At 39.9% G+C, this 27,039-nt stretch overlaps 3 protein-coding genes across 13 annotated transcripts in view; all 3 read left to right on the top strand.

Moving 5' to 3' along the window:
* LOC126930917 (protein BRAWNIN) overlaps window positions 1–27,039 on the top strand; it is a 732,366-nt gene that overhangs the window by 537,218 nt on the left and 168,109 nt on the right. The gene's annotated exons all lie outside the window — the stretch shown is intronic.
* On the top strand, window positions 784–21,680 carry NFYB (nuclear transcription factor Y subunit beta). 4 transcript variants are annotated; one of them, XM_050748495.1, is made up of 9 exons: window positions 793–932; window positions 3,543–3,627; window positions 7,243–7,327; window positions 10,585–10,678; window positions 12,820–12,950; window positions 16,052–16,249; window positions 18,160–18,241; window positions 19,013–19,092; window positions 19,699–21,680. In XM_050748495.1, exons 3-9 carry the CDS (start codon window positions 7,319–7,321, stop codon window positions 19,729–19,731), a joined length of 627 nt encoding a protein of 208 aa, XP_050604452.1. In that variant the 5' UTR covers window positions 793–932; window positions 3,543–3,627; window positions 7,243–7,318; the 3' UTR covers window positions 19,732–21,680. The 4 variants fall into 4 exon arrangements, with proteins under 4 accessions (XP_050604455.1, XP_050604452.1, XP_050604453.1 ...); XM_050748496.1 differs by lacking the exon at window positions 793–932 and adding an exon at window positions 1,443–1,698; XM_050748498.1 differs by lacking the exon at window positions 7,243–7,327 and having other exon boundaries at window positions 784–932.
* On the top strand, window positions 13,938–14,368 carry LOC126930916 (small nuclear ribonucleoprotein F-like). Its single transcript, XM_050748502.1, has one exon. It carries the CDS (start codon window positions 14,031–14,033, stop codon window positions 14,289–14,291), a length of 261 nt encoding a protein of 86 aa, XP_050604459.1. The 5' UTR covers window positions 13,938–14,030; the 3' UTR covers window positions 14,292–14,368.

Genomic DNA, 27,039 nt, shown 5'->3' with positions numbered 1-27,039 from the left:
ATCCCCAGATCCAGTTGCAGTGAGTGGTGTTGGATTACCCACCTCTGGGATGGTCACTGCTGAGCGAAGCTGGACCCGGGACTGCAGTCAGAGAAAGCGAAGGAGCTTGGCTGCACAGAGGCAAGAACGGGCCACGGATTCTTGCAGCCAAAATGTCATCTGGTTGGGAAAAGCCGCTTGACAATTTGCAGCTACTAGAGGGGCGGGGGTGGGTGGAAAATGCAGCATCTTAAGTTCAAGATTCAGGGTGAAGGCTGGCTAGACTTAGCAGGGGTCTGCATCTTTAGATGAGATGTGAAAAACACCCAAGCTCAGGGACCAAATGACAGGGAGCGCTGTGCCTGCAGCGACGGTAACAGGGACCCAAGGAAAGAAAACACGAGGCGCTGAAGGCGCTCCAAGAGGTCCCCGCCGTTCAGACTCTCCCCGTGGCCCGGGCGCGTCGTCCTAGGGGGCGGCTTCTGTCCCTGGTTTCCCCTTCTTAAAAATCCAGGCGCAGGCAGGCTGAGCTCGGGCGGCTGAGACACCTTCACGTGGCGGGGGAAGGGGTGACAAGGAGAGGGAGGCCCGAGAGATCCCGCTTGGCACAGGCCCGGGTCAGCACAGGGAAGAAGGCCCGCCTAGACCCGAACGGCGCGCCCGGGCCGGGCCCTAGAAGACCTCGCGCCAAAAGGAGCGGGATCCGGAGCTGCGCGGCGGCCTCATAGGAGCGCGGGGCGGGGCCGGGGGCGGGGCGGGGCGGAGCCGCGGCGGGCGGGCGCGCGGGCGGCGCGGAGGGAGGGTGTCGCGCCGAGGGAAGCGGCCCGCGGCGGAGGGAGGGGAGGCCGAGTCCTGGAAGCGGAGCTCCGCGCTGGGACTGGTTCCTTCGCAGCCATTTTCTGTCCAACCAAACAGCCGATTGGAGACGGGAGCCAACCAGGGCTGCATTGGAGGTTTGTGTCTCGCTTCGGCCAATGATCGCTCCTAAACCGACTCCACTTTAGCTCGAATGAAATGTCCGTCTCCTCCCGGCGCCGTCCCCGCCGCCAACGCCGCAGCGGCCGGGGGCACTCGCCTCCCGCCCTCCCGCGCGGGCCGGGGCCGGGGCCCGCGCCTGCGAGGCCGCTCCCGCAGCGGGCCGGGCCGGGGAGCGGGCGCGGGGCCGCGGCGCGGCTCTTTGTGCGCCGGGCTGAGGAGCGGCGGGACGCGGGCCAGGCCGCCTCCCGCTCGCCGCCGTTGAGCTCCGGGCCCGAGGCCGAGGAGGGGCCGCGGGGCTGCGTCGGGGCCCCGCTCTCGACGACTTCCCGGGCCGGCTCCATTTTGTGCGGGGAGCCGGCGGAGGGGCGGGAGACGCGGCGCGGGCCCTGGCCCCGTAGCCCCGGCCGCGGCGCGGGCCCCCGGGGGCGCCCCCCTCCCGCCCGCGGGGCTGTGGTGGGGCCCGGCGCTTTGTCTCCCCGCACATCCCGAGGGCCGCGCGGCGGGCGGGAGGCAGGCGTTGGGCGCGGGGGCCGGGGCGGCCGGGCGAGTCAGGGGATGCGCTCTGGGGGCGGCCTCCCGGCACTCGCAGGGCTGACAGGTCGCCCGGACCGGGCCGTGAGGCTGGGGCCACCCAGGCACCTGCATGGGGAGGAAGGCATGGCTTTGGCTTCCCCGCAGTCTGGTTTGCGCGTAAAGAATGCAGCCATCTGGCGGCTTGCGGTTCCAGGACTTGCCCCGAAGGTGGGAAGGAAGCCCTTCGGATTGGACTAAGGTTTTAATCATTAGTGGTGGGAGGCGGGAGGATATGCAGGGCCTTAAGGAACGGTAGTCTTAGAGAACAAAGAATTACAGAGCACCCACAAATCATAATCTCGCTCAAAGCACTCTAACAGGATAATTTAAGGTTAGGTAGCCTGCGACCTTTAAAAAAAAATGGCATCCCACTAACCCGCATGGACCCCATAGTTCCGTGGTTCGTGCCACAAATCACTGGGGTGGTTTCATCTCTCTTAGTATGGAAACTAATCAGCAACATAAAGTGATGAAAGCAAACGGATCAATATCAGTGGCACTAATCAGTGGGGGTTTTATTTGTAAAGTATTGAAAGTTTAACCAAAATTCCTTAAAAGGCAAATTATTCCTTCCCTGCGCTGCTCTTGTATCTTAATTTAAGGATTACTGTATATTGATGCAAAACTCTGGTTGTTGATGCCAAAGAATGGAGGGTGGAGGAAGGGACTACTGCTTTTCTTGGATACAAATTTGCATTTCTTCAAACATTAAACAGATGTATGCATTCCCTTGAGCTTTTACATATATCAACCTGCCCTTAAGAAAATATATACCATATGAGGTGGCCGTGTTTTTCTTTAATGTACTGAATCTAAATATATACTGAATCAACTCTTTGGGTGAGGGAGTGTGGTGTGACTCCCCTGTCCATACCCCCCTCCCCCATTCCAAGCAAAATACATAAATATAGCTCCCATATTTTAAGTGTTCTGAGGGCTTATTTTTTCAAAGACACCCTTTAAAAAAATAACATTTCTCGTTACAAGGAAGGACTTTTCTGAGCAGTTTTGGGGTTAGAGGATACTATTAATATTTGAAAATAAATTATAAGTTACTTTTAATATTATAGCAAATGTCAAGCAGTCTTTGCTACCTGGACCCTTTTAGTGGCATTAAAAACATTCAATTCAGTGGCTACAATTTTTTCTGCTGTTTGCTAGATTTCATGCTTGGATGCGTATCAGTATGTCTTCTCCCTTTAAAATTAACACTGAAAGGATGTGTTTTTGTTTTGGCATCCTACCCCTCACCCATTTAATTGTTTCCTTTGAAAAAGAGAAGGGAACAAATGAGAAATGAAACTTGTAACACTGCAATTGATACTAATTTGTTCAGCTATTTATGCCTTACAGTGAGACTGAAGTGCTATTTCGATGCAATTTTAGTCAAAAATGGTGGTGCTTCAAAATTATAAATAAGGGTCTTGATTGTGTTGCTTTTTTGATATACTCCCAGTGCAGAATGTATCTTCATTACAGTATAATCTGAGATTCTTAATTGGAAAGCATTATATTCTCAGATAATTTTTTCCTCCTCTTAAGCGATAGAATGCCTAAATGTTACTCTGAAACATGTAAGAAAACCGCCACCAAAAAATTCAGTTGATAAGGGGTGTATTTGCGTCTTGGGTGTTAATGTTTTAAGTGATTTAGATGTGTAATTTTTGGCGTCTTGCATATTATATAATTTGGTCCCTATTTGGTGTATTGTAATGAATGTTTATGATGAATATGGCTAAATTCAGGGTTATGTTGGAAAATCCATTTTCTCCTTTCCCCATGGAATTAACTTGTTTGTAAGTTCTCCAAAATAAATCTTTCAAGTCAACAAACATTTATTGGATGATGCCTTTTTATACTATTTTATACCATGCGCTCCGTGGATTATGAATTGTAGTCAAAATTGTACATGCCCTCTTTAATTTTATGAGAAAAAAAGCCTGTAAGTGATACATTTGATATATTTTTTACTACTGATAGATGTTAGGTCCTAATAGATGTTTATCTTTTAGGTTGAAATCACAAAGATTAGACACCTTTTTAGACAGGTATTCTTCAGCACCACTGACAACACGGTTCTGACAGTATTTCATGACAGTAAGTATGTTTTACCATTTTGGTTGTTAATTAGATTTGAATAGTAATTGGCTGGAAATAAAATTGTAACTGATTTATACTGGAGGTGCCTGGTAGAATGAATGCGTTTCAAGTCTAGTCAGACAGTACCTCTGTTCATTCCTGTTGCTTCCTTATTTTCAGCTTTTTGCATATATTATTTCCCATGGGTCCCTAAGTGCTGTTGAGGCTACAGGGTAACCTGTCCCGGCTGTAAAGGGGCTGTCTGTTTAGCCAGTTAATTGAATACTTAGGGGACAGTTATGCCCAGAATGGAAAATGCTAACTCTTAAGTGCAGTAGATGTGGGAAGAAAGGCGTGATGGGCCTGGATACTTGGGAATGTCACAGAGGGATCCTGCAGACCTTGAACTGAGCCTTGAAATAGAGGGTGGGAGTGGATTGGTGAAGGGTATCGCCAAAAGCAAAAGCCTGGTGGCAGGATGGGCAACTTAAGTGGGGATCGGGAGTAGAGGTGCATGGTCCAGGGTAGATCTCAAAGGATAATGTAGGAAAGAGAAAGCACTTGTCCCCTCTGGATATTTAATTCTGGATGTGCTACTGTATCTCTAACCTGGGGCAGGTGTGTTACAGCTTTGGGCCAGCCATGGTTGCTTCACTCCTAAAATGAAAGAAATGCACTCAGTGATCCCTAAATAAAGCACATTCTAGCACAAAGATTTTTATTAACCATGAAGATAGAGAAAAGTAGGAAACAAGTTTGATTAGGTTAAATGTGCGATCTGCTCATGTGAAGTCACGAAAATGAGGTTTGGATTTGACACAGGAGGCCTTTAGTAACCTTTGAGAATAGGTTCAAGAGTATAGAATTGGTGTTGTGGTGAGATTAGCCTTACACCAGTATGTTAAGATGGGCTGGGGTAGTAATCCAGTGGAAACAGGAAAGGGAAAGCATATCTAGGAGACATTTTTAGAGAGGTAATAGATGAGGTAGAGCTTGAAGGAGATGGAAGAACCTAAGATGATGCTGGTATATTTAGCTGGGCAGCGTGAAAGACTGGTATTCTTCTTAGCAGAATTACGGTAGTGGAAAGGGAATCTCCCTCCTTGCCCCCTTGCAGGGGACGGGGGAAGGTGAGTTTCATTTCCCAATATCTTAAATTTGCAGTGATGGGATATTAGACATGCTGTACAGGCATGGGTTGCTTGAGTGGCAAGCAGGATATTGGTTGTAGATTTGGAATGTATGAGCATAGAAGTGATACTTAGTGAGTTCATTAAAATAAGGGAAGAAAGAGAAGGAGAACCTTGGGTGATGTTAACAATTAGGGGGTGGGGAGGAAAGAATATTGCTTTGGAAATCAGAGCAGGAGAGAATTCCAAGCATAAATATATGTGGCCAGCAGTAGCCAGCACTACAAAGAACAGTCAAGTAGGATGAGGACAAGATCACTGGCAGCTTTGAAGAGTGGTTTCATTCTGGGTTGGGGTTAAAAAGTACATGTTCAGGAGTTTAAATAGGAATGAAGAGGTTTCTTAACAACTCTCAGGGCAAGAATGGTAGCTAGGCAAGGGTATGGGGCAGAATTAAGATTTTATATATCTCTGTGTACTTCTGTGTGCTTAATGAGGGAGACTAAGCATGTTTAAGGAAGAGTGAAGGAGCTGGTAAGGAGGATCGAAGATACGTTAGAGAAGAGGAATCTTTGTATTATTTCTTATCCTCAGAGAGATAAAAGGAATGTAACCCAGAAAACAGATAAAAGGGTAAATTAAGAGAGAGGAATCTCTGCCTGGAAGAATAATGAGAACCGTATTTGAGGGGGCAGTATTAAGATTACATTTGTCGAGTTCTGACTATGTATCTTGCACTTTGCTAAGTACTTTTTAATACAAGAGCTTCCTCATAGTAACATCACTTTAAAAATGGGGAAGCTGAAAACAAAGAGAACTCATAAACGGGGAGCCAAGCTTCAAACCCACGGAATTGGTCCTAAGAGCCAGTGCTCCTCACCGTTGTCCAGGGTGCGCTTCTTTACCATCTCACAAACACCATCCTGGTTTGAGAAGCTAATTTCAGTGCTTTCAACGTATAATCAGTAGCCTTAGAATGTAAAGGGGACAAATTAAAGAAATAGGTGTAAGAACTACATGAAAAACTAGGCAGGAATGCTGTAGAGAGTAGTTGGCATCTGAGGCCCTGGATTATAGTCCCATTTACTGTGTCACCTCATGCAAATTATTAGCCTCATGTACCTCAGTTTTCTCACCTGCGTCACAGGCTTGTGAACATTGCATGAGGTATTTAGAAAGTGTTCAATAAATGTAAACATTAAAGAGGGCAGTATTTGTTTGTGGAACAAATTATTAGCATAGTTTAAGTACGGCTACATCAAAAAAAAGAATAAAGATTTATTAGCTTAGCCCGCTACCTGTTTATTTCACATCATATTTTCAAAAATCTGTCAATTCAACTAAATAATTAGAATAGTCATTAAAATGAATTTATTGGGATTTAACCACTCTTTGTCCATATTTATCCATTCCCTTGGGTCTAATGATTCATCATTGTCCCCTTGTCATTATCCTACATGCTGTGCTCTTCCAGCCTCATTACCTGGGTGAAATCCAACACTTTCTCTTTTGTATTCTCGTATCAGGCCTTTCAAGTGTCACACTGGACATATTGGCACCACTGTAAATTCACGGTCATTAGCTTCAGCTAGGCTCTACGCTGTCCAGCACTCCCCTCCCTTTCCTCTCCCATTCTCTGTGGTGACAGCTGTCTGTCTCTCTAGCTGCAAGAATCCCAGCATTATCCTTGGTCTTCCTGTAGCTCTATCAGTCAATCACCGAGTCACCTACTAAAAAGCTGTCTAGTTGTTCTGCTTCTCTTGATCTCCAGCGCTCTCGCCTGGACCTGATGCTAAAATGATCATTATCTTGCCTGAAGTCATGCCCTGACTACAGCATTATAGTCCTCACTGGTCTTCTGTGCCTATTTGTGCTCCCCTCCAGGTCGGTTTCTGTACTGAACTGTAGCCAGAGGGATTTTTTTTTTTTTTTTTTTAAATATGGTTTGTGCTCTTCTACTTAAAACTCTTCTTTGATTTCCTCTTGTCCACAGGACACTGCTTGATCTAGCCCCTCCTTAGCTCCTTCCAATCCACCAGTACTGTATTTCTTGGTTTTCTCTGCCTGGAACATTTGTTTCACACCTTTCTTTTTGTCTGATTTCTATTCACCTTTCAGTCTCATTTTCAATGTCATTTCCTAAGATAGCCTTTCTTGACCCCTCAGACTAGTGAGGTACCTTTTGGAGTAAACTCACATAGCACATAACAAAACATCTTTGTTTTTCTTCGTACTTGGCACTAGCAATTACTTAATTATTTGTAATTATTTTAATAGCTATATATACCACTTACTGAGTATGCCCATTGTACTATGCTGTCTTTACATGGATTAGCTCCTAACCTGTACAGGAGCCCTGGGAGGTTAAGTCTTGTTCTCATTCAGCTTGCTCAAGGTCTCATGGTAAGGGGCAGGGAATTCAAATTAGGTGATTCGATTCCAGAGCCTGTGTCCTGGAAGGACTAATAGGCTGTGTTCTCTACCCCTTCACCCTGCCTCCCAGGTTATGTAACATTTGTCCTGCAAGCTGAGGACAGAGACCTTGTCTGTTGTTGACAGCTACGTGACCAGCACATAGCATGGACCTGGTAAATACTAAGCGCTCACTCAGTAAATATTTGTTGACTGGCTTACTGAAAATCTACAGTCTGTTTTATAAATTTTTATAGGATGTTTTAGACCTAGAAAAAACCTTTGGGATGCATCTAGCAAGTTTTTTCCCATCATTCTTATATATAGGCGAATGGCTGGCATATTCTAGGCATCAAAGATTAGGCTGATTTATTGAGTGAAAAGTACTAAGTACCATAGAGCTTTAAAGAACAGAACATTTGTTTTTGAATTGCAGAAAGGATAAATCAGAAAGATTCAAGGAGGATAGAGAACACTGGGATTAAAGTCTGGGGCAGGATTTTAATGGTAGAATGATAGAGGAAAGGAAGACAGAAGGTGTGAAATGATAGAAAGCTAAAACTTGTGGAACCGAAGACACATACAGTTAAGCAGATGATGTGCGGCTTCTCTTCAAAGGAGGGAGGATGAGATTGAATGTCTGTGGGGTACACTATGTGCCAAACACTGTCTTTAGCAGCTTTCTAGTCTTTCTTTAATTCTGACAACTCTAGGAAATACTTGTATCTTCACTTTTAGAAGACTGAGGTTTAGAGAGGCTAATGCTGTTAGTCCAAATGATAATCTTGTTGCTAATTCCAGTGCATGACAAGATAATATGATTTAAACTTTTTCCCTTTAATACCTTTGTTTGTGTTATATTTCTAAATTAATTCATCTCCCAGATCCGCTTGGTTATTTGAACAGTGTCTTGCTCATAGCCAATTTTAAAAGATTTACGGTATCATGTAAACACTCATTCAGGAAAGAATTTCTGTTATTCTTCCCAACCCACTGCCTGCCCTCCCCGCCCCAATCAAAGTTTTGTTTCCAATTGTAGGTTCTGAAACAACCACTTTGGTCCTGTCTCCTGCACCTTGATCTTCCTTAGGTCATTGTAAAAGCTAGTCAACTCACAGCTATCATAATTGACCATTCTTTTATGGCTATAAAAAAAATCCATCATCATGTCTATTAAAGGATACTCTCCTAGTATGTTAGCATTTTAGAATCAAAATAGCATTTGATTTTCGGGCAATGTTTCACATTCATTTGTGTTAGTTTAAGATGGGGAGGGTGGTATTGTTATTTACATTTTATATGGAAATACATTTAATTGGCAGGGATGTTTATTTTCAGGGGATCGGTAGGAGAGTCAGAATCAGGTCACTGACTTTGTTTTTTACTTCTTAGAGGCTACTAAAAAGTATCAAATAGGTACCCTGTGTTCACAGGTTATTAAAGGTCTGTGAATTCTATTTTCTACCCCCTTAAAACAACTATATAAATTACAGAAATGTGTCTCTATCTACAGTTATATTAGGCATCACAGTCAACAGATGTATGAAAGAAATGCCATGTTATTGAAGATCTGAAAACTAGCCCAGTATTTTAATATTAAATAAAAATCCAACAGAGATGGAGAAGACATGTGTTATACAAGGACTGAAATTTTACAGTTAATAACATCAAGTTTATACTGGGTCCTGGGCCTTAATGAACGGTCAAATTTCTCTTTTTTGTTCAGCCTGAAAGTGTATATGAATTACACTTGATTTTTGCTATACTTTTTATTCAGATAATGCATTTAAATTTTTTTCTCTCACGGATATCTTATTTTAAGTAGTAGTATTTGCAAAATAGAAAGCCTTCTAGAATCTGCCATGTTGGTGAAATTGAATGGAGCCAGTTCAGGGCTTATGATTTACTTTTTTCCAGACTTTGCCTCTTGGCATTCTTTTAGCTCTCAGCAAAATTAATTAAGCAGGCTTTTTTTTTTTTTTTAAATAGGAATTTTAACTCTTATTCTTGTCTATGCAGGTAATTTTCCTATCTTTATACACAGATCTTCCTGACCCCTCCTTTTTTTTGAGACAGGGTCTCACTCTGCCACTGAGGCTGGAGTGCAGTGGCGTGATCACGGCTCACTGCAGCCTCAACCTCCTAGGCTCAAGTGATCTTCTCACCTCAGCCTCTCAAGTAGCTAGGACTACAAGCACATGCCACAACACCTGGCTAATTTTTTAAATTTTTATTTTTTTAGAGACAGGGTCTCACTGTGTTGCCCAGGCTAATCTTGAACTTGTGGGCCCCAGTGATCCTCACACCTCAGCTTCCCAAAGTGCTGGGATTACAGGCATGAGCCACACCTGACCCTGACTTGGCATGGGGAGAGAAAATTAACCTTTGACTAGAATCAAGAGTTTATGGGCTCATTCAAAACATGGGTGTACTTTTGGCTTGCCTAGGTACAGAATTGTGCAGGGAATCCACATGCTTCTTATACCAAGTAACAGTTTGAACGGAGATATTGTCTATTTTGGAACTTCTATGAGAAAGCAAAGAAAGTTTGCAGCAGGAGCAAAAGGAAAATCAGGGTTTAGCTGGAGAGCTGGAAGTGATGGATACAGGTAGATTCCAGTTGATGACTTAAGCTGATTTTTTTTTTTTTAAAGAGGTTCTCACTACATTGACCAGGCTGGTCTGGAACTCTTGAGCTCAAGCAGTCCTCCTGCCTCAGCTCCTGAGTATCTGGGGCTACAGGCGCGTGACACTGTGTCCAGCTTTATTAAGCTGATCATCATTCCAGGGATAAATTAGGTTGTAAGTCAGGGTTGCCTGTGGTACTATATTTGAAGATTATGCACTTGAAAAGAAAGAGGCATATGGTTTACGTTCATTTCCTTGTCGTTATTGGCCTTCTGCTTATCACTTAGGGAAGATGGATAGGAAAATCTTGAATCGTGGACAAATTGTGGGAAGGTTTCCAAATCAAGAAATATAGGCTGGTTGTGGTGACGTGATGCCTGTAATCTCAGCATTTTGGGAGGCTGAGGTAGGCGAATTGCTTGAACCCGGGAGTTCCCGACCAGCCTGGGCAACATAGCAAAATCCCGTCTCTACTAAAAATACAAAAAAATTGGCTAGGCATGGTGGTGCATGCCTGTAGTACAACTACTCTGGAGGCTGAGGTGGGAGGATTGCTTCAGCCTGGGAGGTTGAGGCTGCAGTGAGCTGTGATCATGCCACTGCACTCCAGCCTGGGCGACAGAGTAAGACCCCGTCTCAAAAAAATAATTAATTTTTTAAAAAAGAAATACAAATTCTCTTTTAGTAATCTAAAGGCTATGAAAAGTATAATTGACCCATCATCCTGTGACAGTTTATAAGTGTTGAATCTGTTACGTTTGTTAGTACTTTGAAAAGTATTGAAAACCTGTTTTTCTCCTCATAGATGGATGGTGACAGTTCTACAACAGATGCTTCTCAACTAGGAATCTCTGCAGACTATATTGGAGGAAGTCATTATGTTATACAGCCTCATGATGGTAAGCAAGCCACAGTTAGAACCAAATTCACAAGATGAAGCAAGTTAGAAAGTGGACATTTAATTAATACAGTGTTCTAGGTTACTTTTGTCTTTATAGGAAAATTTACAGTCTTGTGTTACAGTTCAATGAGAAAGTCTAAAAAGGCATACCATGCTATTTCTATTAGAAATAGTCTTCAAAAGAATGAGTCCTTGAAAACATTTTTACTATAAAAATACACCTTGTCTAAAACCTGTACAGTTTCTTTTGAAATTTGTTACCGACTTCTTGTTTAAATGTTAAATATGAGAAATTTATAATCAATTGATAGGGTAACTAAAATAATTATTTAGAGGGTGAGTTAAATTTCTAGCTATTGTATTTCTTGCACTTTTGATTTATTTTTGGTTTTCATTCAGTATTAACTTTGAACTATGTCAGGTATTGGAATGGTAGTGTTGGCTCGGTGTGGTGCTCATGCCTATAATCCCAGCAGTTTGGGACAGCAAGGTGGGCAGATCACTTGAGCTCAGGAGTTCGAGACCAGCCTGGGCAACATGGTGAAACCCCACCTCTACAAAAAAATTAAAAAATTAGCTGGGCTTGGTGGCATGTACCTGTGGTCCCAGCTACTTAGGGGGCTGGGGGCTGAAGTGGGAGAATCACTTGAACTTGGGAGGTAGAAGCTTCAGTGAGCCGTGTTTGCACCACTGCACACTCCAGCCTGGGTGACAAAGTGTCTCAAAAAAACAAAACCAAAATTATGTTGGCCTATCAGAAATAATTTACTTTTGTGGCATTTTGATTTGTAAGAAGAAAATTTTTTTTTGAGATGGAGTCTTGCTCTGTCACCCAGGCTAGAGTGCAGTGGTGCAGTCTTGGCTCACTGCAACCTCCACCTCCTGGGTTCAAGCGATTCTCCTGCCTCAGCCTGCCCATTAGCTGAGATTACAGGCGCCCACCACTATGCCCAGCTAATTTTTTTTATTTTTAGTAGAGACAGGGTTTTGCTATGTTGGTCAGACTGGTCTCGAACTCATGACCTCAGGTGATCCACCTGCTTCAGTCTCCCAAAGTGCTGGAATTATAGTCATGAGCCACCACGCCTGACTTGATTTGTAAAATTTTTAAAAATTGAGATATATTTTTAGAAGAAACTTGCCAGAGGGATTAATTTCATCCTGAAACAGATATTCAAATAAATTAATTCTGATAACATCATTTTAAACACACAAAAACGTAGATTGAATCAACTTAGGTGCCTTGCCTACTTACTTAGTACATATGAAGAGTGGGCAGTTTACTTACAGGATACTGCATTTAGTCATAAAAGGATGTTATTGGTACTGCGCAAGCTTCAGTTATAGCTAAATTTATATAATTCACAAAGTCACTTGTATGAACAGTTGGATCACTGCTATAGCTTTGTTCAAAAACTAGTTACATTAGTAATCCAACTGGATCAGTAATATTCAAATCCAATTTTTCTATTCTTTATAGAATTTTATATAAACTTTATATAGACAAGACAACTTTATATCAACTTTAAAAAAGTTTTATATAGACTTTTACATAAATGAGTTTATATATTATATAAACTTGGGTTTGGAGAAACATACAACCTCTTAATCTAGTAATATTGAAATAGCCATAGGTTACAGTCTGTAAGTTTTATAGCTAAGTCATGCAATAAATATTTATGAGTACCTACTCTGTGGAAGGTGCTATACCAAGCTGTAGGAAACACAAAGCTGATTCATGACATCAAGTAGCAAAAATCTAATAGGAGAAATGAGGAATAATAAAAATTCTAAAACTGTGTAAGAGAAAAGGCATAGAGAAACACTTACATTTTATGAAAAGATCATTTTTGAAGGTGCTATGGAGATGTTATTTGAGATTTTTGGAGAATGGGCAAGTAGGATTTTAGCAGATATATTAGAGGATAAAAAGCATTCTAGGCAGTGAATCTGAAATTAATAAAAAAAGTTCAGTTCTGGCTCTGTAAAAATTATGAAGAGACTTGCTATCCTAATCCCTAAATAAGGGTTAAGAGATGAACCAGAATGATTTTATTCTGTGGATCTTTTTGGTAGTTTTTTCTATCTTGAAATAGAAATAATAAGAAGCTTTAAACCTAAATATTTTTATTTCTTTAGATACTGAGGACAGCATGAATGATCATGAGGACACAAATGGTTCAAAAGAAAGTTTCAGAGAACAAGATATATATCTTCCAATAGCAAATGTGGCTAGGATAATGAAAAATGCCATACCTCAAACGGGAAAGGTAATGTAAAGGAGAAATTTAACTAGGTTTTTACAAGGGAAACACGAAACTACATAAATTCATAGGTCATGGGTACAGTTAGCTGTTGATTTCAATCATTCAGGCTTTCGGCAAATCAACTATTTCTTTCATGTCTACATACACAGTTACTGAATGGTGTCCCATTTTCAATTCTGTCATGTCCCTAAATGTTCTCCCCTCTCCCACTTATTGGAGGCAGATAAAATAGAATTTAGACTGTTTTTTTTTTTTTTTTTAAAGACAGAGTTTCACTCTTGTTGCTCAGGCTGAAGTGCAATGGTACAATCTCGGCTGACTGCAACCTTTGCCTCCCAGGTTCAAGCAATTCCCTTGCCTCAGCCTCCCGAGTAGCTGGGATTACAGGCATGCACCACCATGCCCAGCTAATTTTGTATTTTTACTAGAAATGGGGTTTTTCCATGTTGGTCAGGCTGGTCTTGAACTCTTGACCTCAGGTGATCCGCCTGCCTCGGCCTCCCAAAGTGCTGGGATTATAGACACGAGCCACCGTGCCTGGCCCGACTGTTTTAAAAAATAGGTACGTTGTCAGAACTATCAGGTTTGGGTGTATGAAGCTGTAACTTTTTTTTTTTTGAGACGGAGTTTCACTCTTGTTGCCCAGGCTGGAGTGCAATGGCGCAATCTCGGCTCATCGCAACCTCTGCCTCCCAGGTTCAAGCGATTCTCCTGCCTCAGCCTCCCCTAGTAGCTGGGATTACAGGCATGTGCCACCATGCTTGGCTAATTTTGTATTTTTAGTAGAGACGGGGTTTCTCCATGTTGGTCAGGCTGGTCTCGAACTCCCGACCTCAGGTGATCCACACACCTCAGCCTCCCAAAGTGCTGGGATTACAGGCGTGAACCGCTGTACCCAGCCTGAAGCTGTAACTTGCATAATGTTGCAGCAAATTTAGGTCATATTGGTCTGATATAGGTGTAACAAGAATTTTCCAAAACAAAACTCAGCGGCTCGGGACCTGGGGTACCTGCTGTAGTCACGAGAGACAAGCGGCAGCCTGGTCGGCAGTGAGTAGCCTGCAATATTCGGCCGTGGTTACGATGAGTTTACCCCTCAATCCCAAACCTTTCCTCAATGGACTAACAGGAAAGCCAGTGATGGTGAAACTTAAGTGGGGAATGGAGTACAAGGGCTATCTGGTATCTGTAGATGGCTACATGAACATGCAGCTTGCAAATACAGAAGAATACATAGATGGAGCTTTGTCTGGACATCTGGGTGAAGTTTTAATAAGGTGTAATAATGTCCTTTATATCAGAGGTGTGGAAAAAGAGGAAGAAGATGGGGAAATGAGAGAATAGCATCTTTTGTTGGGGATTTTTTTATATATATATATTTCTAGACAATAAAGATTTGTTTGTTTTTCAAAAAAAAAAAAGAATTTTCCAAAACAAATTCTGGTATTTGGAAACAGCTATTTTTACGTAATTATAGATACTAAGATACATTTAAACTGATACTTTTTTTTTTTTTTTAAGTAGTTTTGTCTTCTTAGAACTTTTAAAAACTCATTGTCATTGCTCATCACTTGGTCTGAATTAAAATTCACATGTTTTATATCATTTTCTATTGGTAATTTTTCTGTCATTTTATAGTTTAAAAAGACTTATGGAAGTAATAAAGCTTGCAAATAAATATACTATTAAAATACATCACTAAGCCTAGAACTTTCAGTTTGAGAATTTTGTCCTTATGTTTTAAGGGAAAAAAAGCACAAATGCTGATTATTGCTTACATAGGCTATGGCTGCCACTGGTCAGTACCGTAGCCACAAGCCATGTGCTCAGAAGTACCTGAAATGTGGCTGGTCTGAAGGGAGATGCGCTGCAAATTTGAAACACCAGATTTTGAAGACTTAGTATGAAGAAAAGAATTAAAATTTCTCATTTAAAAATTGATTCTATGTTTAAATGGTAATAATTTTGATATATTGGGTTAAATATATTAAAATTAATTTTACTTTTTTTTTGATATGGCTACTAGAGAATCTAAACTTACATATGTGGCTCACATTATATTATCTTGCTTGACTGCATTTGTGCAGTTCTTGCTTACTTTCTCCAGTATGTAAAATAGGCATGGCAGTGAAAGACAGTGTGTTTCAGCAGGGATTTTGAGTGGTATTGCTGTTACAGGTGGTTTTGCAGTTGCTTGATTAATCCATTGGAGTTTCATTTTTAGACCCCCAGACCCTTAAGGGAAAAATTGTTTTTATAATGAAGTGGCAGATGTGTGCTTCTTTAGGCAGGCTTTTTAGTAAACTCAAAACCTGTATCTGACACTGTGTATCCCAAATAATAATAAAGTCAGTCACCATATATTATTATTTCTCTCTTTTCCAAGCTTTTTGTGAATTCACTTCTCTGCTAGGGCAGAGAAGTGGTACCTAAGTCACCCACAAAATATGCATGGTGGAATTGATTTTCCAGGGGTACTGGGTTAGTAAGAGTTTTCATCCTCTGTGGGGTGGTAGGAACATCCAGTGATTGCTGTTTTATATCTTTTTAAATATTTAAAATTTTTTTTGAGACGGAGTCTCACTCTTTTTGCCTAGGCTGGAGTGCAGTGGCTCAATCTCAGCTCACTGCAACCTCTGCCTCCTGGGTTCAAGCAATTCTCCTGCCTCAGCCTCCTGAGTAACAGCAATTACAGGCACCCGCCACCATGCTCGGGTAATTTTTTGTACTTTCAGTAGAGATGGGGTTTCGCCATGTTGGCCAGGCTGATCTCGAACTCCTGACCTCGTGATCCGCCCATCTCAGCCTCCCAAAGTGCTGGGATTACAGGCATGAGTCACCGTGCCTGGTGCTCTTTTATATCTAAATTAGACTTGTTTTCTGTAAATAGTTGTCAAGGCTTCTTTCAGTTGTATTTTAGTTTTTATTGTGACTCAGGTGTGGACTTTTGATAGCACACATTGTGTTAATGTTACAACATATATTTACGAGATTAAATAGTCATCAGGTGAAGATGTGTTCTTCTGAATAGGCTTTTATTTTTGTAGGTTGTTAGGAAGGTGATGGTTATAGTTTCTGTAATTTACCTATGATTTTCTCTTCAGATTGCAAAAGATGCCAAAGAATGTGTTCAAGAGTGTGTGAGTGAGTTCATCAGCTTTATAACATCTGAGGCAAGCGAAAGGTGCCATCAAGAGAAACGGAAAACAATCAATGGAGAAGATATTCTCTTTGCTATGTCTACCTTAGGCTTTGACAGTTATGTGGAACCTCTGAAATTATACCTTCAGAAATTCAGAGAGGTAAATAAAATGTCTCCCATTGTGCTTTTTTTTTTCCTTCTTCTTTTTTTATTTTTTTGAGATGGAGTATCGCTCTGTTGCCCAGGCTGGAGTGCAGTGGCAAGATCTCGGCTCACTGCAACCTCTGCCTCCTGGGTTCAAGCAACTCTCCTGCCTCAGCCTCCCGAGTAGCTGGGACTACAGGCATGTGCCACCACGCCCGGCTAAGTTTTGTATTTTTAGTAGAGACGGGGTTTCATCATGTTGGCCTGGCTGGTCTCAAACTCCTGACCTCAGGTAATCTACCTGCCTAGGCCTCCCAAAGTGCTGGGATTACAGGTGTGAGCCACCATTCCCGGCCCCCTTTGTGCTTTTAAGAAAATAAGAGATGTTATTTACTTCAACTTTTTAAATGTAGTATTTGTTTAAAAAATTCATTTTGTAGTAAATTATGTAACATTTCTCAGAATTATTTAATTGCTTATATCAGCAGTCCCTAACCTTTTTGGCACCAGGGACCTGTTTTGCGGAGAGCAATTTTTCCATGGACTGGGGTCAGGGGAGGGGTGTGAGGGGCAGATGGCTTCAGGATGAAACTGTTCCACCTCAGTTTCATCAGGCATTAGTTAGATTCTCATAAGGAATGCATAGCCTAGATCCCTTGCATGCGCAGTTCACAATAGGGTTCGAGCACCTATGAGAATCTAACATGGCCACTGATCTGACCGGAGGCGGAGCTCGGGTGGTAATGCTGGATTACCAGACCCTCACCTCCTGCTGTGTGGCCGGGTTCTTAACAGGCCACGGACCCTCATCAGTCTGCAGCCTGGGGTTTGGGGATCACTGACTTATATTACAGTACTTAAATAGTAAGTCCTTTCTTTTTCCCTTTGTTTATTACTAACTATAGCATAGTTATATAATGATTTAAAGCACAGACTTTGGATTCAGACTACCAGGAGGCTGAAGCCCAGCTCTGCCACATGCAAATTCTGTGGCCTTGGACAGATTATTTAATTACTTTAGGCCTTGGTTTCCTCTTCTGTAAAATGAGGCTAATGAGTACCTGTATCATAGAATTATTGATGGGACTAAATAAATAATGTTCAGTGCTCATTAATGTTACTTCTTGCTGCTATTATTAATTTAAAAGAAGTAGCATTAAAAGTAGTAAGGTTGGAGTCTTATAGATAATAAAAAGAGGAAGGTATAATCATGTCTTTCTTATTATTGATTGAATTCTTCTATTCTTAGGTTTATCTTTGCTTGTAGGAATGGATTTTGTGAAAAGGAGTTGAGCTTAGCATATTTATTTCCACATGCCAACTTAAGTGTCAGATTCACATTACTTTCAAAATATATTCTTAATATCTTTAGTGTTTGAATCCCATTAAATTAGTGATATTTGCATGGAATGATTGAAGTAGGAAAAGAATGTGTAAATTCCTGACAGTATTTTTACAAATCTTCAGTATCATGGGAACCTAGAGGTATTTGGCCAAACTAATTTAGGAATTTTTAACTCTCAACTTGCTGCAGTACTGCCCAGTTGACTGAGATGCATATATATACTTAAGTGATCACTTGGATCATTTGTAGATTTATAGGCTCAATATTGGTGGTATTTTGCAGATTTCTTCATCTGTAAGTAGAGTTCTCTTACCCCTTTGATATGGTGTGGAATTAGAATAATTTATTTTTATCTGTACTTTGTTTTCTAGGTCATTACTCTGTCTTGTTAATGATTACAGCTTATATTAGAAGTTAGCCTTTTGAAAGCATTCTTCATATGTAATTAACCAGAAGTGTTAATAAATACTCTGCTTAGAGTTTGTAATAATAGAAGCTCCTAATTTTAGGCATAAGTAAGCATTCGTGTTTGGAAGACAATTTCATTTGAATATCAGTGACTTTTTTTTTTCCTTCCTCAGGCTATGAAAGGAGAAAAGGGAATTGGTGGAGCAGTCACAGCTACAGATGGACTAAGTGAAGAGCTTACAGAGGAGGCATTTAGTAAGCATTCTTATAATACAAGTCATGTAGATTGTTAGCAGTGATTCATACTAAGTGTCTAATGGTATTTTTGGAATGTCAGCACTGAGTATTTTGACAAAGCACTATTTTAAATAGTTCTTATCAGTTCATGCCTTTTTATTTGAAGTCGGTGAGTGATAAGTGTAGAAAAGTTTAATTCTGTAGACATTATAACCTTTCATTGATAGTTCTGACTGAGTTCCGTAGCCCCTAGTTTTTGGTGAAGATTCATATGAGATAGGAATATTAAGGAATTGTAGTTTGTAATATAAAATCTTATGATTTAAATAAATTTGAACTCAGGTTTGTTTTTTTTTTTTAATTGAGTATCATGTTTTCATATTGGTGAAATAAAAGGGCTATGGTGAGTCAATTTCTCATTATATATATTTCTCATATGTAAACTATATGCTGCTCAGTTATATGTTGCTCTCAGCCAAACATCATGGTATAGTGTAGTTTAATCATGAATCAGAAACTTCATCTAGTCTGTCTACAGATTTGTACACGTGGGCAGTTAGCTAAGGTACATGTTAGAGATAGGAAAATTGAAAAACGCAATATAAAATAATGTGGTTTTTAGGGAACATTTTTTAAAATGGAAAATTGGAGGATTTATTATTTTGTCCAAGACTACATCATTGATATGGGGCAGAATTATAATGAGACATTAATGGTACAACCTTAAGATTCAGCCCAAGAAAGTAGATACAGTTCTTTTCCCTCTTTAACTAATTTTTTTTCTTTCAGCTAACCAGTTACCAGCTGGCTTAATAACCACAGACGGTCAACAACAAAATGTTATGGTTTACACAACATCATATCAACAGGTACAGTCCTTTATATTTTAAACGCTTAAAAAATTTGCTTGTATTGGCAGGGCCCTGTGGCTCACACCTGTTATCCCAGTACCTTGGGAGGCTGAGGCGGGTGGATCACCTGAGGTCAGGAGTTTGAGACCAGCCTAGCCAACATGGTGAAACCCTGTCTCTACTAAAAATACAAAAATTAGCCGGGTGTTGTGGCGGGTACCTGTAATTCCTGCTACTCGGAGGCTGAAGCGGGAGAATCGCTTGAACTCCGGAGGTGGAGGTTGCAGTGAGCTGAAATCACACTACTGCACTCTAGCCTGGGCAATAGAGTGAGACTCTGTCTCAAAAAAAAAAAAATTTTTTTTTTTTTGATTATACCTATTGATATAGTTAATTTCAACACATTATGAAGGACCTGATAAAGGTTATTAAAATTATGTTTTCTCAATATAGATAACTGATAAAGGTTATTTAAAATTATGTTTTTTCTAGAAAGATACACAAGAAATGGGAAGGAGACTTACTTGTTACTGTCTTTTTATTCACTGAATTTTTGTAATATGGATATTGTACTTTTAATCTCCTTTTCTTTAATTCTGTCCAATTTAAATTTTCTAATCTTAGATTTCTGGTGTTCAGCAAATTCAGTTTTCATGATCTGAAGAAATGATGGAATGGGGAGTGTAGAGAAATGAGAGTCTGTATGATTCTGGAACAGAGACATCAGAAGGAAAGACTGGTGAAAAGATGTATCTTTGTATATTAATAGCTGTAATGTAGCTTCCTGATGCTTGACTAATTGAGGTGTTAATTCTGACTTGAGAATCTTTTTCATGAATGATTTTAAAGAAAAATTTGGATTTTAAAGGTATTAAAATATTTTTGTTTTGTACGAGTTTGTTGCTCTGTATGACTCCTGTATGCATTGTATATTGCAATTTATTACTGTCAGAGATTTGTAGACAGTTTCTTATTTTCATATTGAATCATGTTACTTTTGTAATTCAAGTAAGCAGCTGGGTTAATTCATGATGTTTGCCCTTTTAATAAAATATAAGGGTAGAGTTCATTTTGAATGCAAGTTGCCTTTATTACAAATTTGAGTTTGTCTTGGTTATACCTTGCATGATAACCTAGCTAGATTTCTAGCATTTGCTGTATTTATTAAAATTATTTTTTTTGGTAAAACATTAATAGTTTAAGCAGCATCATTTTTTTGAAAAATGTAATTGAATAAGTGTGAATGCAGAAGCAAATATTGTCTGCCCTGTTAAACTTGGTGCCCGTTAACAGTGTTTACACTGTTCATCGTGCCTGTTAATGTAGTTTTAGTTATTGGAGCTTTTTTAAGACTAGATTTGGTTTTGAGTTACATTTTTAAGAATGTTGGAATACATTTAAGTTTAATGTAGTCCTAGTGCTCTTGAAATGGTGCCCCTTTCATTTGGTACATGATTTTGTTTCAAATCATATCTTCAAGTACTATAGTATCCTCTTACAGAAGAGGAATTTTATAGTCTGATGGTAAATGTCTTCATTTTACCTTTTTAATTGAAATGTCGTTTCCTGTTATACTATGGAAACCAAGAAACATCAGACGTCATTGCGTGTATAGACCTTTTGCATGGGTGAGTGAATGAAATGGAGAACAGAGTGAGTGCTGTGAACGGTGTGAAGCAGAAGCTGCCAACTTCTAGTGTGTTGTCTTCATCTTTGCAATAAACTAAACGTAGATAATGTAACTTTGTATAATTTAGTAGTATGTACTCGGATTGTTTCTTTTTGAAAAGTGAGGATTTGTATTTTCTCATCTATTCTTTTTGGTGTTAATTAACTTGAGGGTTTTTTTTAAGTTTTTAATATCAAAAATTGCTATTGTATAGTTTGCCTAAAAGGAAGTTGGAGTGAATATCATCTTTGAAGGACACTCAGATTTATAAGGTCGAAGCAATTTCCCAGATATAGGCTGAATAGAAACATTTACTTTGCCAGAAGGACCATTAGGAGTATATTTGGGCTAATCAGAGGTTAATAATGCCCTCATCTCCTACTATCCATTTAAAAAGCAATCTTCATTATAGTAAATTCAAATAGGAAAAAATGGGGGAGTAGTTAAGCAAAATCAACAATCATCCTACTATGTTGAAAGAACCAATGTTAATATTTTGATAAATATCATTTGTCCGTTAACTTTGCTAAATATGTATATTTTTATAAAAATGGGCTCATATTGTGCATACCGTTTTGTAACCTGCTTTTTTCACTTAACAATATATTGGGAACATCTTTTCCAGGTCATGCATAGTCTTCTGCATCATTTTTATTGGTTTCTTATTCTGTTGTATGACTCAACCATAATTTATTTAATCTTCTATTGGATATTTTGACTATTTACATCTTTTCACAGTTATAAACAGCACTTCACTGAATCTCATGTACATCCATGACTGTTTTCTTAAATTCTTAGAATTGCTGGGTTACCAAATATGTAAACTTTTAAGGCTTTTGATACTTCGTTATGAGTGTGTTTTTGAGATATTTTCCACTTGATCCAAGCAGTATGTCACTATATAACTGGTAAAAGCACTTGGTCTTTGATTAACAGATACTGTCTCTAAAATTAGTTTACAGATTAATATATGTTCAAGTAGACAATGAAGATAAAAAAGGAATTTGAGGCCAGGCACGGGATGGCTCATGCCTATAATCCCAGCACTTTGGGAGGCTGAGGCAGGCAGATCACTTTCAGGTCAGGAGTTTGAGACCAGCCTGGCCAACATGGAGAACCCCCTGTCTCTACAAAAAATACAAAAATTAGCAGGTTGGTGGTGCACACCTGTAGTCCCAGCTACTCTGGTGGCTGAGGCATTATCCCTTGAACCTGGGAGGTGGAGTCTGACGTGAGCCGAGATTGTGCCACTGCACTCCAGCCTGGGTGATACAGCGAGACTCTTGTCTCAAAAAAAAAAACCAGGAATTTGAGTACATTTTAAATTAGTATATACTACAACAAATTTCCAAACTTCGTAATTTGCTAGTACTGCTAACTAAAACTTTACACCAGGTAAAATCAGGTCACATTTGTTTGTATTGACTTCATTGTTGTTGGACTTCATACTCTGATGGGAAAGAAAATGGACATTCTGAAATGTGTCAGGTGTATAATATCCTAATTTATGCTTGTCAGAGCTGGGGTCTGTGTCTTCCTTGGCCCATGTTGCATTTAACTGAATGTCATGTTTTCTTCTCTGAAACTTATGTATGCAAGCTCCCATGTTAACCTATTATAAAAATGCTTTTTATAATTTTGTAAACATTGCTTTCTTGAGTATCTAAGAGAGAAATGAGTTTCCGTGAGTGAGTTCCAGGTAGAAGAAAGGGACTTAGGTAGTTTCTGTCTTAGGTAGCTTCTATTTATCCATCCTCATTACCTCACTGTAATAGAGATGCTTTAAAATCCTCGAGTCCAGTGAGGATTGTTTTTTAAATGCTGCCTTCCTAATGTCACATACTTTGGCATGACAGTGTTTGAAGCTATTTGTATTTTTTCCCCTCCTACACTGTATTACGTGTGCAGTGTTTTCCTTTCTTCAAAAACATGCCTTATTGCCTGTTTTCTGGGTTGCCTTAGTGAGTTAAAGGAATACCAATTAACTTTAATAATTCTAATTGAATATAGTAATGAGGGCCTAATTAACAGGACTTCTACAGCAGTAGAAATTAGGCATGAAAAGTGGAAAGAATAGTTTCTCCCATTTGCTAAGAATGAAATCTTGCAATGCAAGATTTTTAAAAAATGTTTTCTCTTAAGGAAAATTGTTATTTTATCAGCAATCTAAACAAGATGATGTTTGTTGCTTTATATGATAAAATACACTTTAAATCATTCAAATAAGTGATAATTAGGCAGCTTCTTAGAGGGCTTTAAAAGAAAAGTGATACTGGGTAAAATCTTACTAGTCTATTTTAAATGTACTTTTTGGTCTCCCTGAATTAGCTGATAAATTAATTTACATAAGTTAATAATTTGTATTTATTGACCTTAAACTCCTATATGCTTGTGAGTAAAAAATGGAACACTAACTTTGTTTTTTAAGGAACTATACTACACTGCCTGAAAAATATTCAGTTTTAATTTATGTTTTCTTTTAGAGCTAGAAATGTTACTTTACCAAGTTTAGCTCTATCTTGATTGGGAAGCTCCAGTCACCCCTGATCTCATCTTGGCTCCTTATGCCAAGTTCTTTGCCTCCCCCATCCACCTGCCATGACCTTAAACACATAGGCTTCCCTCTGCCTAGCTAAGTCCCACTCATTCTTCAGGTCTTAACTTCATCAGAAAAGGTCCTCAAACATTTGTAAAACCTTTGTACTGATCACCAGATGTAGAAAACAGCACCACCCAAAACTGAGGAGATGTGTAATACAGCCTTTTATACTGGCTGCTGTACTGCCCCTTAGAAACTTGTTTCAAGATGGCTGCTTTTTGTACCTGATTTTAAGGATTTGTGAAACCATAAGGCATAATCTCTTCAAATCTTGGGCCACAGATGGCACTGGCATGGATTCATTTCTCTGGCTTCTGGCCATTGCCTTTAAAGAGAGGCAATTGCCTAATAGTAAAGTTACAGTTTTCCCTGATCTTACTCCAGAGACTGTTTCTTTTTCCACTGCATATTAAAGGGATACCTGTGCAAGGCAATGTATTGTAAGAACTCCTTTGCCAAAATTAATTTGAGCAAGTGTGTCAGGTAAGAATAAAGTCATTAAAATATGTGCTTTGCCAAAATTAATTTGAGCAAGTGTGTCAGGTAAGAATAAAGTCATTAAAATATGTGCTGGCACTTTTTTTTTTGAGATGGAGTCTCACTTTGTTGCCCAGGCTGGAGTGCAGTGGTGTGATCTCAGCTCACCGCAACCTCCGCCTCTGGGGTTCAAGCAATTCTCCTGCCTCAGCCTCCCGAGTAGCTGGGACTACAGGTGCACACTGCTAAGCCCGGCTAATTTTTTGTATTTTAGTAGAGATAGGGTTTCACTGTATTGCCCAGGCTGGTCGCCAGCTCCTGAGCTCAGGCAATCCGCCCACCTTGACGTCCCTAAGTGCTGAGATTACAGGTGTTAGCCACTGCGCTCGGCCACTGGCACTGTCTCAAAGGCCATGTACTAGTTTTAGGGGAGCAAGTTACGTTAATAGGTAATTCTTTTTTCTTCCACAAAAATATACTGAGATTATAAAATTCTGATCCATGGCACAAAATTTTGCCTCTTTAAGGTATAATTTAGATCTTCCTTGATTGTCCTCTAAAAGCAAGCAGTAACAGGTTTGTGGCATACTTTTCCAACTGTTTTCCAGGGCTCAATTTCAGAGTACATCTGAATGAAAGATATTTCTGAACTTCGAACACTAGGCAGTTGTTGAAAACAAGTTACTGGGCAAGGACAAGTCATAACAGAAAGTGCCTTTCAGCCACGACAGGTATGCCAAGGAGGCTCATTCATGCATATATAATCCCCCAATATTAGTTTTACAAGAAACCAAATCCGAATTCTTTTTTCAGATCAAAGCAATCGTTAATCAAAGAACACAATGTTTGGGACATTTAAGGAAATGGCAGAGCTGTTCCTTACTTTGGAGGAAGACTCTATCTTTAAAAAATGGTTTCTTTCTGCACATTCCCAACCTTGCAAGTAGTAGTCTCCACACTGTAAAAGTGCTATCTTATTACAGAGCTGTACAGAGAGAACCAGACATCTTGTAATTCTGTATAGACTACTACAAAGTACCATGTATTCTACTCACATAAAGGGCAAACTGTTAATCTAGACTTCAGTTCCAAGAGTAAGACAGCCTAGATACCCTAACAACTCCCACTTAAAAACCCCCAAATGCTTTATAACATAAAATAATGTGAACTATCAGCAAATTAATTGAATAATGCATTTTTAAAGTGTATCATGAAAGCAAGGAATTTGCAGAACTCCAAAAATGAAGCAAAAATAACCTGTGAGGTAAGCTAGCACCAAAGCCTGCTTTTGCTCCAAGAGTTCTTTTGGACTCTGGAGTTCATGACCTAGCAGGAGAGCGGGGCCTGGACATAAAGCTGAATGCTTACCTAGGTAGAAGTCTTATTACAGCCACCATGGAGAAATAGGTAGCAAGCAGGCTTGTCTGCCTCAATTTTGGTGCTGGATGAAGGGGTATAAATTACCCCTAACCTCAAATTCATAACGACAGGCTGTTCCTCAGCTGAAATGTCAGTTGATAATTGAAAAGTTGTCTCAGGTTGGTTGCTTCTGGATGTCTGGCAGAGCAAAGTTCTCTCAAAGATCTCAATTTCAGTCCATGCTTCAAATTATTTGGCAAGGAATAGAAGTTTAAGATATCACAAACTCCACATGGCCAACATGGCAAAACCCCATCTCTACTAAAAATACAATAATTAGACGAGCATGGTGGCATGTGCCTGTAATCCCAGCTGCTCAGGGGGCTGAGGCAGGAGAATTGCTTGAACCTGGGAGGAAGAGGTTGCAGTGAGCCAAGATTGCACCACTGCACTCCAGCCTGGGCAACAGAGACTATAAACTCAAGGGAGGATGGCACCGTGAGTAAAAAAATATACAACAGACAACAGAAGCATCCATAAAGACTCAATATTGGTATTAACATAGGAAAAAATTAATGACATTTAGAGAAATAGAAGCATGGAAAAAGGAACAAAAGATTGCACAGAAACAAGGAGATTTGTAAACCAAATAGAACTTGTAAGAAAAAAATACAATAATTGAAAACTAAAAACAATGGGAGAAAAGAAAATTTGAAGACAAGGCAAGAAGGCAGGAGTGGATACAAAAATCTGTGACATAATTTATGACAAAAACCTAGAAATAAATATAATGATATTTGTGATCACAATAAGTATAAATGGACTAGACTATGCAGTTAAAAAGGCAGGTTTGGCTGGGCGCGGTGGCTCACGCCTGTAATCCCAGCACTTTGGGAGGCCGAGACGGGCGGATCACGAGGTCAGGAGATCGAGACCATCCTGGCTAGCACAGTGAAACCCCGTCTCTACTAAAAAATACAAAAAAATTAGCCGGGCGAGGTGGCGGGCGCCTGTAGTCCCAGCTACTCGGGAGGCTGAGGCAGGAGAATGGCATGAACCTGGGAGGCGGAGCTTGCAGTGAGCTGAGATCCGGCCACTGTACTCCAGCCTGGGCGACAGAGCGAGACTCCATCTCAAAAAAAAAAAAAAAAAAAAAAAAAAGGCAGGTTTTCTTTGGCTTTATCTTTTAGGTATGTCTCCTGTAAACTTGAACTTAAAGGCCAAAGAAAAATCTAAGACGTACCAGACAAAGACTAACCAAAACATCGTTATTGTAAGTACTGACAACAAAGAAGATGAAGGCAACATGCAGTCATAGAGACAGAACCACTAAACAATTTTAAAAGGCTCACTTTACTAGGGAAATAGAACAATTCTAAATTAGTATGCACTTAGTAATAAAGCCAATGAAAAAGCAAGTACAACTTTAAGAGAAATTATAAGATCCATTATAATGAAATCTTAGATTCCAGTAAATAAATCAGGTACAAATTAAATCAATAAAGTTGTACCCAACACAACTAACAAGTTTGATCTGAGACTTACAGAACATAATACTCAACTATTAGGTAATACACATTCTTTACCGATACACATGGAATATTCATGAAACTGACTACATGATAGGACATAAACTAGTCTGTTTCAGAAAACCAAACTCTTAGAGATCATGTTCTCTGGCAAATGATATTAGAAATATAGATTAAGGTTAGGCACAGTGGTTCACACCTGTAATCCTAACACTTTGGGAGTTCAAGATGGAATGACAGCTTGAGCCCAGGAGTTTGAAACCAGCTTGGGCAACATAGCAAGACATCTCTCAAAAAAAAAAAAAAAAAAAAAAAAGCTGGGTGTGGTGGCG

Source organism: Macaca thibetana, chromosome 11, assembly GCF_024542745.1.
Source record: "Macaca thibetana thibetana isolate TM-01 chromosome 11, ASM2454274v1, whole genome shotgun sequence".
NCBI classification, from domain to species: Eukaryota; Metazoa; Chordata; class Mammalia; order Primates; family Cercopithecidae; genus Macaca; species Macaca thibetana.
This window is presented reverse-complemented; position numbering and strand designations above follow the sequence as displayed.